At 42.0% G+C, this 17,216-nt stretch overlaps 1 protein-coding gene across 1 annotated transcript; it reads right to left on the bottom strand.

Annotated features, from left to right (window-relative positions):
• Positions 1 to 9,423: 9,423 nt before the first annotated feature.
• On the bottom strand, positions 9,424 to 10,412 carry LOC115139070 (uncharacterized). The gene is given in 3 exon segments (XM_029676242.1): positions 9,424 to 9,724; positions 9,852 to 10,218; positions 10,367 to 10,412. Coding segments are annotated over 3 exon segments (714 nt in total).
• Positions 10,413 to 17,216: the final 6,804 nt, after the last annotated feature.

Below are 17,216 nucleotides of genomic sequence, written 5' to 3' on the forward strand. Positions count from 1 at the left end.
ATACACGTCAGCTACTACAGTGAGTGAAATCACTGTAACACTTAACAAAGAGCTGCAGTTGGTTTCAGAATGGGTGGTAAGGAATAAGTTAGTCTTAAATATTTCAAAAACTTAAAGCATTGTATTTTGGACAAATCATTCACTAAACACTAAACCTCAAATAAGTCTTGTAATAAATAATGTGGAAATTTAGCAAGTTGAGGTGACTTAACTGCTTGAAGTATCCCTGGATTGTCAATTGTCATTGTCAAAACATGGTGATCCAACAGTGGCTAAGATGGAGAGAAGCGCTGCTCTGCCTTTTTAACATCACTATCAACAAGGCAGGTCCTACAATCCCTAGTTTTGTCGCACCTAAACTACTGTTCAGTCATGTGGTGAGGTGCCACAAAAGAGGGACGTAGGAAAATTACAATTGGTTCAGAACAGGGCAGCACGGCTGACCTTTAAATGTACGCGTAGAGCAAACATTAATAATGTGCATGTTAATCTCTCATGGCTCAAAGTGGTGGAGAGATTGACTTCATCACTACTTGTTTTTGTAAGAACTGTTGATATGCTGAATGCACCGAGGTGTCTATTTAAACTTCTAGCATACAGCTCGGACAACCATGCATACCCCACATATCTACACAATCCGCAAGTCTAGAACAGAGTATGATGCGCAGTACTATGTAGAGCCATGACTACATGGAACTCTATTCAACATCAGGTAAATGATACAAGCAGTAGAATCAGATTTAAAAAACAGAATAAAAATACACCTTATGGAACATCTGGGACTGTAAAGAGACACACACAGAGGCACAAACAAACACTTACACATACACATGATAAGGTGTCTATCAGGCACACATACACGTGGATTTTGTATTGTAGATATGTGGTAGTAGAGTGGTGGCCTGAGGGAACACACTTAATGTATTGTGAAAAGTGTTATGAAAAGTATTTGAAATTGTATATAACTACCTTAATGTTGCCGGACCCCAGGAATGGTAGCTGGGGATCCTTAATAAATACAAATGATAATTCCTTAGTGATGTGGACACCGAGGAACTGGATTGGGTTCAGGGTGTCTGGGATGATGCTGTTGATGTGAGCCATTTCAAAGCATTTCATGGCTACTGATGTGAGTACAAAGGGTCGATAGTCATTTAGACAGGTTATGTTGCCGTTCTTGAGCACAGGGACTATGGTGGTCTGCTTGAAACATGTAGGTATTACAGACTGGGTCAGGAATAGGTTGAACATGTCAGTGAATACACTTGCCAGCTGGTCAGCGCATGCTCTGGTAATCCGTCTGGACCTGCTGCCTTTTGAATGTTAACCTGTTCAAAGGACTTACTCACATCGGCTACGGAGAGCATGATCACATAGGCGTCCGGGACAGCTGGTGCTCTAATGCATGGTTCAGTGTTGCTTGCCTCGAAGTGAACAGATATTTAACTCGTCTGGAAGGCTTGCATCACTGGACAGTTCGCAGCTGGCTTTCCCTTTGTAATCTGTGATAGTTTGCAAGTAATGCCACATCCGACGAGCGTAAAAACCGGTGTAGTAGGATTCGATCTTGGTCCAATATTGACGCTTCACCTGTTTGATATTTAGTCAAAAGGAATAGCAGGATGTCTTATAAGCACCCGGATTAGTGTCCCTCAGATTTAGCTCATCGCAGATGTTACCTCTAATCCATGGCTTCTGGTTGGGATACATACATACGGTCACTATGGGGATGACATCCTCAATGGACTTATTAATGAAGCCTGATGTGGTAAATGTATTCAAGTCTGTGCTAGCGAAACAGTCTTGTAGTTTAAAATCAGCTTCATCTGACCACTTCCATATTAAGGGTGCCACTGGTACTTCCTGTTTGAGTTGATGCTTGTAAGAAGGAATCAGGAGGATACAGCTGTGGTCATATTTGCCAAATAGTGTGCGAGACAGAGCTTTGTATACGTCTCTGTGTACAGAGTAAAGGTGATCTAGAGTTCTTTAGCCTCTAGTTGCACAGGTAACATGCTGACAGAAATTAGGTAAACGGATTTCAGTTTTCCTGCATTAAAGTCTCCGGCCACTAGGAGCTCCACCTCTGGGTGAGCAATTTGTTGTTTGATTATGGACCTATCCAGCTTGTTGAGTGCAAGTTTCTGGTGGTAAATAGACAGCTACAAAAAATAAAGATGAAAACTCTACTGGTAAATAGTATGGTCTAAAGCTTATCATGGGGTATTCTAACTCAAGCGAGCAGAACCTTAATTCTTCCTTACTTTTAGAGATCGCGTACCAGCTGTTAACAAAGTGACACACACACTCTTTCCCCTGAGCTTTCCCGACTCTTCTCCCCTTCCCCCACCACCGTCCGGAACCATGAGTAGCGGGTACCATAAACCTGCCTCTCAAACTCTCTCTGACCTGTGTGACCTGTGCCCTGACAGGTTGTTAGGGAGGTTATTATGGGGTCAGACATCGGCCCATCCTAAAGTAAAGATAGAGAGAACAAACGTGACACCACGTAGACATCCTGCTGAAAACCACATAGAGACACAGAGAAACAGAGAGCAGGTAGGAGGGTCCTGTGTGCACAAAGCCAGCATGCACACCTGACCAAAATGTAGATACGACCTCATTTTGTGCTTACAGCAGACTGCAGAGTACCTGTGAATTTGTTCACTTTGTGGGGGGTGGGGGTGAATGACATGCAATCAACACAACTAAAAGATGACAACACATTACAGAGAGATGACTTGAATAAATACTTATTCAACTACTCCCTGGAAGTCAATACAAAACTACACACAAACACCAGTCATTGTGTTCATCATATAGAGATCACTTTTCTATCCATTTTATTTTGAGTGATTGTTTTGCTCCAATTTATAACATAGTAGATGTTAGTTGTAATAAACTAGTGATGATGACTGCCTAGCCTGTTTGATGCATGTTACTCTAGGATGCTGAAATGGATTCATAACCTGTAATTGATGTGTAAGTATGTAATTATTACCTTGTTATAGAGTCTGACATTTTGAACCTTTTGACAACTTCTAAAAGTTGCTGAAACTCTAATGTTGAGCTAGTCATGAGGACTTCCATGTATACTGCTGCTCCCTATTGAAAGATCATATCATTGCAATACTTCAATGTGCACATTAAATACATTAAAACTGCTCAGTTTGCACTGCTTTTCTCATGAAGAGAGTGAGTTGTGCTCTTAGTGACATGGATGTTTGTGGTTTTGATGCACTGAGGTGTGTGAAGACAGTGTGTGGTGAGGACTGATGGTAATTTCTGTGGTTTAAAGATGAGTTAAGCTGAGTGGAAAATCCATTTGGGGCCGTCGGAACACCACAGAGATCTGATACAGGATACAGCTTAAAAAGAGAGCTTTAGAAAAGCTTTGTTATATAGAGCATAAGCCTTATATGGTGTTGCACACTGAATCTGTGGGTGAAATAATCAGCACCTCACAACCCTGAGCTACACACTCCACTCCCCTTCCCCCATGACCGTCTGGAACCTAAGAGTCTAGCGGGTAACATAAACCTGCCTCTCAAACTCTCTCTGACCTGTGTCACTGCCCTGACAGGTTGTTAGGGAGGTTATTAGGGGGTCGGACATCTGTTCATCTTCTTGACGATGCAGGTCACACAATACTTACAGTCTCCCTCAATCCGTGCCAGAGAGCAACATCTCTGTCTCTACCCATCAACAACTGTACTCAATAACATCTATCTGGGCTTGTGGGGTGGTGTGCGTGCACAGTGAGTTATGTGATATTTGTTGTTTGTTCTTCATAGTTAGTTACGATTGTTGTATGCTGCCTTTGTGTATAGCCGTATTGTAATGTGTAGGTAGCATATACATTTTCATACAGCCCTCCCCTTTTTAATAGCCTTGTTGCTCTACTTGTGCTATTAGATAGTATTGTGTACCGTGGATTCATTACCTCTGTTTTAGAAGTACTACCATTCCACCTCCTTTCCCACTTTTTATTCCCTTGTACATTCCTATGTCCATCTCCACATTCATCTCCAGTGTGTGTAAATACATTTCCTGTGTGTGTCAACTCTTGGACTGCCTTTTGTCCCTCTATCTGGGGGCGGTGTCAGTGGGTCGGCAAACCAGTCGAATACGTAGAGCCGGTTCACTCTCTTTCACCACTGTTCTGTCCTGCCGATGTATTGAAAAAGCAGCTAGATTTTTATTGACCTTGTCCTTGTCAAAATCAAATCAAATCAAATGTTATTGGTCACATACACATGGTTAGCAGATGTTGATGCGAGTGTAGCGAAATGCTTTTGCTTCTAGTTCCCGACAGTGCAGTCATATCTAACAAGCAATCTAACAATTCCACAACAACTACCTGTTACACACAATGTAAAGGGATGGAATAAGAATATGTGCATATAAATATATGATTGAGCGATGGCTGAGCGGCATAGGCAAGTTAGCAATAGATGGTATAAAAAATAGTATATACATATGAGATGGGTAATGTAAGATATGTTAACATTATTAAAGTGGCATTATTTAAAGTCACAAGTGATCCATTTATTAAAGTGGCCAATGATTTGAGTCTGTATGTAGGCAGCAGCCTCTCTTTGTTAGTGATGGCTGTTTAACAGTCTGATGGCCTTGAGATAGAAGATGTTTTTCAGTCTCTCTGCCCCAGTTTTGATGCACCTGTACTGACCTCACCCTCTGGATGGTAGCGGGGTGATCAGGCAGTGGCTTGGATGGTTGTTGTCCTTGATGATCTTTTTGGCCTTCCTGTGACATCGGGTGCTGTAGCTGTCCTGGAGGGCAGGTGATGCGTTATGCAGATTGCACCACCCTCTGGAGAGCCTTGCGGTTGTGGGCGGAGCAGTTGCCGTACCAGGCGGGGATACAGCCCGACAGGATGCTCTCAATTGTGCATCTGTAAATGTTTTAGGGTTTTAGGTGACAAGCCAAATTTCTCCAGCTTCCTGAGGTGGAAGAGGGGCTGTTGCGCCTTCTACACCACACTGTCTGTGTGGGTGGACCATTTCAGGTTGTCAGTGATGTGTACGCCGAGGACCTTAAAACTTTCCACCTTCACCACTACTGTCCCGTCAATATGGATGGGGGTTGCTCCCTCTGCTGTTTCGTGGAGACCTCGATCATCGCCTTTGTTTTGTTGACGTTGAGTGAGAATTTGTTTTCCTGACACCACACTCCGAGTGCCCTCACCTCCTCCCGCTGTTGGTAGTCAAGCCCACTACTGTTGTGTCGTCTGCAAACTTGATGAACGAGTAGGAGGCGTCATGGCCATGCAGTCATGAGTGAACATGTCTGCGTTCAGCCACGACTCGGAGAAACATAGGATATTACAGTTCTTCAGATCACGTTGATAGGCTAGTCTCAAACGGATTTCATTCAGTTTATTCTCCAGTGATTGTACCTTCGTAACTAGAATGGAGGTTAGAAGCGGTTTATCCACTCTTTGACATAGTTTTTCAGGCATCCCGCACACCAGCGTCTATATTTGGGTTGCCTCCTCCATCTTCAAGTGTCGGGATTTGGGCCTGGTCCTGGATAATCAATATGGTATCGCCTCTGACTCATTGAAGTAGAAGTCCTCATCCAAACTGAGGCTAGTGATAGCTGTTCTGATGTTCAGAAGCTATTTTAATCATAGGAAACCATGGTGGAAACATCATGTACAAGAAAAAGTTAAGATCCGTTCCAAAAATACACAAAATAGCACAATTGGTCCCTCCAGCGCCATTCCACATAAAAATCAGCATTATGCACTCAGTATTATGGAAATAGATTTCGGATAAGGCAATATGATCGACTACAGTCCTGTCAAGGGGGTGTACTTGTGCATCAAGCTGCCTCCTTCTACAGAAACAGGATATAGGTTGCGGTTCCTATGAGCTGTTCTGGCTCGCAAAAGCCAAGGCTCATGCTAGGCTACCTCCTTTTGACAACTAACTAGAAAACCTCCTGACTTCAGAGTCGAAAATGAAAGGGGCTGTGCTTTTTTACTGATAGGTTCTCTCCTGTGTCTTTCTCACTCAAGCACCCACATGGACAGCCACACACAATCCACTGTGTCTTCTATGATACAAGTGTACCCTACGTCTTTGAAAGAAAACAAATACAATATTGACCGGGACATTCAGCAGTTACTGAAAAACAGCAACCCAGCTTTACGTGTTTACTAGTCTGTGACCAACTGACAGTCAAAGAGTTGGCACACAGGAACTTCATTCACACGCCCAGGAGATGTACACGGGGATGGAACGTGGGAAAGGTTGTGGTTCTGTAGAAGGAATTCAAATGCAATCAATATACTGTAAATGCGATATTACAAGAGCTGTAGTAAACAGTAATACAGGAATGTATGAATGGTATATAATCCCTGAAAATGTTTATAGGCCACAAACTGTACAGAGGCAGCATACATAATGTAACAATAGCTAACTATTAAGAACAATATAGACATGTCTCACAACTCACTTCGTGCATGCACACCATCCCACATGTCCAAAGAGATATCCAGCTTTTTGTTTTGAAGGACAGAGATGAGCTTGCTGCTCTTTCTGTTACTGGTGACTGAGAGGGGGAGACAGGAATTTGGGATCTGGGACCCAAGATGACTGCCTGTGATCGGCTGACACCATGGTGTGATAAAGCACCTGGCAACCATGACCCCTAGCAACCAATCGTTTTGGCTAGGGCCAGAGGTGTGAGGGGCCAGTTTACGACCCCTAGCCTGCTAGGCTCCAGAGGGGAGGGGAGCCTACTGCAGGAGTTAGAAAGTTAAAGAGTTTGTCCCTGGGAAAGGGCTCTGAGAATAATATGATGGGATACAAGTCAACAGCAGGGAATTTGTAACAGTTACAATACTCCAAGCGACCCATACCTGGGTGGGTAGGGCTCGTGGCTGTAGCCTGGATACACATTCTACTCTACGCTCTGTAAACTAACAATTACAGTTGAAGAATTTATAAAACCTTTGAACTTGTAAGTAATAAGATACTTTGTTGGTCTGCATGGCAGTGGTCTGTGTTTCCAATTTTCATGGGCGTGAACAACACAGAATAAGAGCAACTGACTGACACCACATACAGTAGACTTCCTGCTGAAAACCACACAGTGTGCACAAGGGTTTCAGTCCTATCCAAAGTGCAGTGATGGTGTCGTTTTGAGCTCACAGCAGACCAAAGTGTTCAGATACCTGTGAACAGCTCACCGAGTGCGTGATGCATGGGTGGGTTTAGCATGGTAACAGTAGGTTGTTTCCTTCAGAAGCCCTCTGCACAAACATTCATACTGTATGTACAGAATGCAAGAGAAAGATTCGTTCAATTTCAGTTGGTATCAGTTGTTTACGTTGTTGACACGGGATGCTGTTGAATGGTCTTGTAAGTAATTGTTTTGAAGGTTTTATTTGTTTGTTGGTTTATGGTTGTCTCACCACTTTGGACAGACCTGGGTTAAATAGTAGACTATTTGTTTTCTCACACTTCCTTTAGGTGCACTTGATTTATCTGGCCTCCATTGCGCCGGTCAAGCTAAACAAGTGTACCTAAAGAATTGGAAAGGAAACGAACACTATTTTGACCATGTCATTCAACAGTTACAATACTCCAGACGACCAATAGGTCTGTAGTGCACAGAGCATGTCTTGTCTTGTCATCTACAGTATAAGAGTGAGCAGGGGTGGAGCGTCATGAGTATAAGTGGGGGAAATACCTGTAGAATGAATCAAGTACATTTGAGTCAGTCTTACATTCCCTGTATATCATTTGCTAACTCCTGAGAGTACATGGCTGACATGACACCCCAGCTTAACTAATACATGTGACACATTTTGTCTAGTCTGTTTCACTCTCTGGTGAGTGTTGTTCTAATAGGAAGCAATCTATCAGAATGAGGCTCCTCCTCTATTGGTCTCCTTCTGACAGAGCATCCTGCAGTAGTCTTATAAGACTTGTCTGATTCAGAATGCACTGAAAGTCCTCCCATGACATCATCATAAACCGTCCCCTCCCCCTGAGCCCATAGATCTAGAATAAATGTATCACACAGGAGACAGTTCACTTAGAGAGTTCAAGTAGGGTTCATCAGCAGTTTGTTGTGGTTTGTAACTGATATATGATAACTAAATATATAGAGTCTGTTTTAAAAGTAGCTGTTTTGCTTTGGATGTAAGCTGTCAGGGGCAACATGATCAAAAAGTTAAGATATTGATAACAACATTGACACCACATAGACATCCTGCTGAAAACCACATAGAGACACAGAGACACAGAGAGCAGGTAGGAGGGTCCCGTGTGCTTACAGCAGCCAGCAGGCCCTCCCACCAAAATGTAGATACGACCTCATCTTGTGCTTACAGCAGACTGCAAAGTACCTGTGAAACTGTTCACTGTGTGGGGGTGAGTGTTAGTGACATGCAATCAACACACCTAAAAGAGGACAACACGTTAGAGAGAGTTGACTTGAATAAATAGATTGTCTCCCATTTGATGCATGTTATTCCATGATGCTGAAATTGATTCAAAACCTGTAATTGATGTGTAAGCATTTAAATATTACCTTGTCATAGAATCTAACATTTTAAACATTTTGACAACTTCTAAAAGTTCCTGAAACTCTACTGTTGATCCAGTCATGAGGACTTCCATGTATACTGCTGCTCCCTATTGCAATTTAGTAGAATTGCAATACTTCAATGTCCACATAAAATAAATACACAGTTGGTAGATTATTTATTAAAACTGCTCTGTTACAGTGTCCACATTGTGATAATTGAATATATTTTTTTCAACAATATCAACTGTAATATACTCAGCTATGACATGTATTTTTCGTTCAGGCTTTTCTCATGAAGACAGTGAGTTGTGCTCTTAGTGACATGGATGTTTGTGCTTTTGATGCACTGAGGTGTGTGAAGACAGTGTGTGGTGAGGACTGATGGTCATTGCTGGGGGTTTGCGATGAGTTAAGATGAGTGGTTAATCAATTTTGGGCCGTCAGATTACCACAGAGATCTGATACAGGATACAGCTTAAAAAGAGTTTTAGAAAAGCTTTGTTATATTGAGCATAAGTGTTGCAGACTGAATCTGTGGGGTAAATTGTTGTGGAAATGTAAGGACAGAGGAAAATATGAATTCAAATCACACAATACAAGTCATTGTTTTGTACAATAATTACACTGAAAAGCCACAAGTTACACATACGCATAAAACACAGAGAAATAAATAAAAGTCTATACAGAGGAAAAGTCTACGTTTTAGTCCGTGTTTTGGCACCTCACCCCAGAGTACACAGTGTCTCTCTCCATGGTGCTCCTCTGTCTCTGGGTCTTTGGCTTCTTGTAGATGACATTCAGAGCAGCGTAATGGACCGGCATCAGTGTGTCATTGTCTTCTTGATCCTAAGAGGAATATCATAGTAAGTAGTAAGTCCCAGCATCAGAGAGGCTGAGGTTCCTCTTGGGGAGGTTGTAGACACAGCTCTGTGTAGGAGACCCAGCTTCAGGGCTCTTCTCACACTGATCACTCCTGTCTCCATGGGTGTAAATGATTCCTGGACGGGATTCTCCTGAGCCATGTCTGAACCAATAGACACTGTGTTCTCCTGAACAGGTCTCAGTGTGTATTGTACAGTTCAGAGTCACAGAGTCTCCTGGCTGGACTGACTCAGACACAGGCTGCTGGAGCACAGACATGCTGTTGGACTCTGAACCTGAAGAGCGTGACGGAGTAAGATCATTGTGTAAATTGCATTGGCCTGGTATATTCATTCATAAGCAAATTCTAAAGTATATTTCTAATTTGATGGTACAAACCTAAAATCCAAAATTAGAGAAGGAAGTTGACATTTAAAACAGTTCCATCTCCAAATTTGACTTTGCCCACTTTCATAGCACCACAGTAGTATGTAGCAGAGTCCCATGGCTCTGTCTTGGAGATGGTCAGGTTAAAGCTGTCAACTCCTCTGTTCACACTCAGATGTTTAGTCTCAGTAAAATCCTTGGTAAAGTTGTTAAAGTAAAAAATATCTTAGCCACTTTAAAATGACGACGCCATGAGAAGGGGTTTCTGTCCAAGAGTCTGCTTGAACCAAGCGACATTGGTATTGACATCAGTTGGCCAAAAGCAAGTGATATTCACACCACCTCTATGGTGAGTAACCATCACTGGGTTTGGTTGAACAATGTCCTTGGTTATTAACACACAACCTGTCAAAGCAAACAAACAATACGGACCAAAGACCAAGATAAAGATAGAAAAACATCTCAAATAAAATTGCTACAAACTAAATCAAATGGATTCTAAAAGCCAATAATATGTAGATCTTTAAAGAGCATCTAAATAAAAATGTATTACCAGAGTTGGCAAAAAAAAACAGAAAGACTGTCCAATGTCTGATCATCATTGTAACGTCAGTCCTTTCTGGACTATATAGAATGAGGGTCTGACAACGGTCCACCTTTTAAATGATGACACTTTACATAGCCTTTATACAATGTAGGAGGGAACACTGAAACAAGAGATTGTATTGGCTGTGTTAACAGGAATCCATTTTTTTTTGGTCTGGTTTACCACAGTTTGAGCAGATTTCTTTTTAAAGAAGACATTGTAAAGCAAGTCAGAGTTATTGTACCAAGACAATTAAATAGTGGCTTGATGCGGCTGGTTATTTATTTGGGAAATTAAACTTTTATTCTCGTTTGATAATTGGACAAACAGTGAATGATCCTATTCCAGTCTCTAGTGCCTATGATACTGAGCCCATCGCAACCCAGCCCAACTCAGAGTTGACATTTTTATATAGTACTTTTTTAGTCTGGCTAAAATCCAACTCCAAAGACTGTAAATATGGGACCCGATGCGTCTCTACTTGGCAAATCAAATCAAATGTATTTGTCACATGTAAACAAACAGTGAAAAGCTTACTTCCCAACAATGCAGAGAGAGAAAAAGAGACTGAATAAAAAAATAATAACACAAGGAATAAACACACAATGGGTAATGATAACTTGGCTATATACACTGGGTACCACTACTGAGTCGATGTGCAGGGATACGAGGTAATTGAAGTAGGTATGTACATATAGGTAGGGATAAAGTGACTAGGCAACAGGATTGATAATAAACAGTGATCACAGCATGTGTGATGAGTCAAAAGAGTTAGTACAAAAAGCATCAAGCAAATACTCTGGCTAGCTATTGGTTAAATATTGAACTAATTATTTAGCAGTATTATTGCTTTGAGGTAGAAGCTGTGCGGGGTCCTGTTGGTTCAAGATTGGGTGCATCGGTACCACTTACCGTGCGGTAGCAGAGAGAACAGTATGACTTGGGTGGGTGGAGTCTTTGACAAAGGCCTTTGTCTGACACCGCCTGATGGCAGGGAGCTCTGCCCTCTTTATTACTGTGTTGGTGTGTGTGGAAAATAATAATTACTTAGTGATGTGGACACCGAGGAACTTGAAGCTCTGAACCTGCTCCACTACAGCGCCGTTATTGCGGATGGGGGCATGCTCTGCACTTTGTTTCCTATAGTCCACAATCAGCTCCCTTGTCTTGCTGACATTGAGTGAGAGGTTGTTGTCCTGACACCACGCTGCCAGGTCTCTGACCTCCCTGTCTCATTGTAATCTGTGATCAAGTCTAACAGTTGTTTCATATGCATACTTAATGATGGTGTCTTAGTCGTGCGCAGCCACACAGGCATGGGCCAACAAGGAGTACAGGAGGGGACTAATCATGCACCCCTGAGGGGCCCCGGTGTTGAGGTTCAGTGCGGCGGATGTGTTGTTGCCTACCCTCACCACCTAGTGGCAGCCTCTCAGGAAGTACAGGATCGAGTTGCAGAGGGAGGTATTTAATCCCAGGCTCCTTAGCTTCGTAATGAGTTTGGATGCGCTATGGTGTTGAATGCTGAGCTCTAGTCAAGTCAAACGGGGTGGCAGGTTAGCCTAGTGGTTACAGCGTTGGGCTTGTAAACCGAAATTTTGCAAGTTCAAATCCCTGAGCTGACAAGGTACAAATCTGTTGTTCTGAATTGGCAGTTAACACTGAATAAGAATGTCTTCTTAACTGACTTGCCTAGTTAAATAAAGGTAAAAATAAATCAAATTGTACTGGTCACATACACATATGTAGCAGATGTTATTGTGGGGTTTTATGAAATGCTTGTGAACAGCAGTCATAAGACACTGCCTTTTCCAGGTGGGAAAAGAAAGTGTTGAGGACATTAGAGATTGCGGCATCTGTGCATCTGTGTATCTTTGGAGGGGGATTCAAATTGGAGTGGGTCCATGGTGTCTTGCATGATGGTGTTCATGTGAGCCATTATCAGCCTTTCAAATCATTTCATGGTTACAGATTTGAGTGCTATGGGGTGATAGTTATTTAGACAGGTTACTTTGTTGTTCTTGGGCACAGGGACTATGGTGGTCTGCTTGAAAAATGTAGGTATTACAGACTGGGTCAGAGAGAGGTTGAAAATATCAGTGAAGACACTTGCCAGCTGGTCAGCGCGTGCTCTCAGTTGGCGTCCTGGTAATTCGTCTAGACCTGCGACCTTGTGAATGTTAACCTGTTTAAAGGATTTTCTCACATCGGCTACGGAGAGCGTGATCAGACAGTCATCCATAACAGCTGGTGCGCTCATGCATGATTTAGTCTAATGCGAGCATATCATTTGTTGCCTACCCTCACCACCTGGGGGCAGCCCATCAGGAAGTGCCGGATCTAGTTGCAGAGGGAGGTGTTTGATCCCAGATTTTTTTTTTTATGGATGAGCTTGGAGGGTGCTACGATGTTGAATGCTGAGATGTAGTCAATGAACAGCAGTCTCACGTAGGTATTCCTTTTTGTCCAGGTGGAAAAGGACAGTGTGGAGGGCAGTGTGGAATGCAATCAAGATTGCGTCATCTGTGGATCTGTTGGGGCAGAATGCAAATTGGAGTGGGTCCAGGGCGTTTGGGATGATGGTGTTGATGTGAGCCATGACCAGCATTTCAAAGCATGTCATGGCTACAGATGTATGTACCAAGCAGCGATAGTCATTTAGACAGGTTACCTTGGCGTTCTTGTCCTGTGTGAAGAAGATAATAAACAAAAGTGAAATAAACAATAAAATGAACAGTAAATATTACACTCACAGAAGTTCCAAAGGAATAAAGACATTTCAAATGACATGCAGCTATTGATTCATCTGACCATGAATTGTTGCTAGCTAGACTTTTTTTTTATTTTAAATTTTTTAATTTAACCTTTATTTAACCAGGTAGGCTAGTTGAGAACAAGTTCTCATTTGCAACTGCGACCTGGCCAAGATAAAGCATAGCAGTGTGAACAGACAACACAGAGTTACACATGGAGTAAACAATTAACAAGTCAATAACACAGTAGAAAAAAAAGGGGGGAGTCTATATACAATGTGTGCAAAAGGCATGAGGTAGGCGAATAATTACAATTTTGCAGATTAACACTGGAGTGATAAATGATCAGATGGTCATTTTAGCTAGGCTAGATGAATCTCTCTCTCTCTCTCTCTCTCTCTCTCTCTCTCTCTCTCTCTCTCTCTCTCTCTCTCTCTCTCTCTCCACCAGACTATAAATACCCGACCAAAACCAAACTACCCCAGGCTCTAGACTAGATTTGTGCACAATGTGGGAGGAGTACAAATAAAGACAAACACTTATCCAATGTTGTTATCATAATAGAGTTGAGTTTAATTGAATGCATGATGTACAATGATACTGTATGTTGGACATCGGAGGTTTGGGACACCGCCATCTGCTTTTTAGTACAATAACCATACTTTAGTGGGCTATGTTCAAAAGAATGTGTTCTATGCAACATCTTGAACACTTTGAGCACTTGTAGGACTGCTTCAGTCATAGTGCATCCTTGATGTATTTGCATGCAGAGTGAATTCACCATAAACAATAGACTTACTGCTCTAATGTTGAGTGTACAGAGGCAGGTGTCAACCCTCTCTGCAGACTCTCATCTGATGCATTCGCTGCAGACGCTACATCCTCGGCCTGTGGTCAGTGTCACCTCGCTGGCGTGAACACGGATGGAAAAAACACACCTCATACAAAGATCTCTGTGGTTGAACGTTTCCACTCAACAACTAAACACACTGACATCATGCCGTCGCACATTTGGCTTGAACTTTTTTTTTCTTAGGTACTTTTGAGTTCTCACCTCCTCTGTTACTTTGGCATTAAGGGTTTGTTATGGTTTGCTACCAATGCAGTTTGATTTGCATGCAGATACTTTCTCACTGTGTTTCTAAGGCCTGTGATAAGCCTTGTTTCTTTTTCAATGTCACTATTTCTGCTGGACAGAGTGATTCTGAGGAGGTTGATAACTAACCCTCAGGTCCAACACTTTCAGACCATAGTTTTCACACTTTTCATGGACGTAGGGCCATGCAGTCTGTTTCCTTATAGATAACAAAACAGTTATCAACCAAATGACAAGTGTGCTTCTGAAATGGCTCCCTCTGGGCCTTGGTCAAAAAACATGCCTCTGGTCAAGGGTAGTGCACTATATAGGGAACAAGGTGCCATTTTGGATGCAAACAAGGCCTCCGTCCTCACCCTCTGCACCAAACCCTCTGTCTGAATCATACACACATTACATTTATATGCAGACCACAACCTGTTGTAGTCATGATATTCATCTGACAATGTTAACAAAATACTTTCTCTTAAATGTAATCTAAAATGTAATCTATGTAATAAAAAATTTAAAAAGTAATAATTTATCATGAGAGGGCCATAAACAATAATTAGTAATGCTTCATGCTCCAAGAAAGGTTAAAATATCACCTTTCTGGTGAAAATAGCTGTAAATTGCTTAGTCACTTATGAGGACAAAAGCTCAAGAAACAGTACAAATATGACAAAAATGTGAAAATATGAAATATTGCATGACATATTTTCTATTCAACAAAACTGTATGAGAAAGGCTTGAAAATACTTTCTTAATATAGTATAATTAAATTATAAAACCACTAACTATAGATTTAAACTTCCTTATACCTGTAAATTACATATTTGCATGTTTAATGAATTCCATCTCATACTAATCTTGTCCATCTATGACAAACTGAAAGTGTTTTTTGTTTAAAATATAGTCATTATTTTAGATGAATGGCTATAAATCGATCTCTTAATGTGCTATAGTGATGAAACCACTCTCTCCTGCTGCGCTGTGATGTAGGGTTCAGCCAGGAGTTGATTGACAGTCGGATGAGCAAATTAAATGGTGGGAGGGACATCCCAGGTTTAAGTGGTTTCAGAATTCAGATCCTAAGTCACACAAAAAATATACTACTGTGTCCGTGGGAACCAGGGCTATTGCTCAATGCAAGACATTTTGATCTACGGTGTCTACAGGTCAATTTATAAGTGAAAATGTTGGTCGGTCAGAACCGGGACCAGAACCAAGCAGGTCCCCTAAACATGGACTTTTATCACGTGATGTCTGACAAATATTAGAATGCTTTCAATAAAGTATTGAGAGGATACAATAATTAAGGAGACGTCTATATACAGTGCCTTCGGAAAGTATTCAGAACCCTTGACTTTACCCACATTTTGTTACGTTACAGCTTTATTCTAAAATGGATATATCTTTTTTCCCTTATCAATCAACAAACAATACCCCATAATGACAAGAAAAGCAGGTCATTCTTTATTGTTTTTGCTAAATATGACATTTACATAAGTATTCAGACCTTTTTCTCGGTACTATGTTGAAGCAGCTTTGGCAGCAATTACAGCAACGAGTCTTCTTGGGTATGACACTACCAGCTTGGCACACCTGTAATTTGGGAGATTCTCCCATTCTTCTTTGCAGATCATCTCAAACTCTGTCAGGTTGGATGGGGAGCTTTGCTGCAAAGCTATTTTCAGGTCAATGTTCGATATGGTTCAAATCTGGGCTCTGGCTGGGCCACTCAAGGAGATTCAAAGACTTGTCCTGAAGCCACTCCTGCCTTTTCTTGGCTGTGTACTTGTCCTGTTAGAAGGTGAACCTTTGCCCAAGTCTGAGGTCCTGAGCGCTCTGGAGCAGGATTTCATCAAGGATCTCTCTGTACTTTGCTCTGTTCATCTTTGCCTTGATCTTGACTATTCTCTCAGTCCCTGCCGCTGAAAAACATCCCAATAGCATGATGCTGCCACCACCATGCTTCACCGTAGGGATGGTGACAAATTTCCTCCAGATATGACGCTTGGCATTCAGGCCAAAGAGTTCAATCTTGGTTTCATCGGACCAGAGAATCTTGTTTCTCATGGTCTGAGAGTCTTTGGTGCCTTTTGGCAAACTCCAAGCAGGCTGTCATGTGCCTTTCACTGAGGAGTGGCTTCCGTCTGGCCACTCTACCATAAAGACCTGATTGGTGGACTGCTGCATAGATGTATAAGGTTGTCCTTCTAGAGGGTTCTCTCATCTGCACAGAGTAACTCTAGCGCTCTGTCAGAGTGACCATCGAGTTCTTGGTGAACTCCCTGACCAAGTCCCTTCTCGCCCCGATTGCTCAGTTTGGCCGGGTGGCAAGCTCTAGGAAGGGTCTTGATGGTTCCAAACTTCTTCCATTTAAGAATGATGGAGGCCACTGTGTTCTTGGGGAAATTAAATGCCGCAGAAATGTTTTGGTGCCTCAACTTAATCCTGTCTCGGAGCCCTACGGACAATTCCTTTGACCTCATGGCTTGGTTTTTGCTCTGACATGCACTGTCAACTGTGGAATCTGATATAGACAGGTGTGTGCCTTTTTAAATCATGTTCGATCATTTGAATTTACCACAGGTGGACTCCAATCAAGTTGTAGAAACATCTCAAGGATGATCAATGGAAACAGGATGCACCTGTGCTCAATTTAGAGTCTCATAGCAAAGGGTCTGAATACTTATGTAAATAAGGTATTTCTGTCTTTTACATTTTTATAAGAGGGTAATGTTGAGTGAAGGAGTCTTTGTTGCGAAATAGTAAGCCGATTCTAGATTTAATTTTGGATTTGAGATGTTTAATATCAGTCTGGAAGGAGAGTTTACAGTCTAGCCAGACACCTAGGTATTTGTAGTTGTCGACATATTCTAAGTTAGAACCATCCAGAGTAGTGATGCCAGTCGGGCGGGCGGGTGGCGATCGGTTGAGGAGCATGCATTTAGTTTTACTAGTGTTTAAGAGCAGTCGGATGTCA

Source organism: Oncorhynchus nerka, linkage group LG12 (assembly GCF_034236695.1).
Source record: "Oncorhynchus nerka isolate Pitt River linkage group LG12, Oner_Uvic_2.0, whole genome shotgun sequence".
Taxonomy (NCBI): domain Eukaryota; kingdom Metazoa; phylum Chordata; class Actinopteri; order Salmoniformes; family Salmonidae; genus Oncorhynchus; species Oncorhynchus nerka.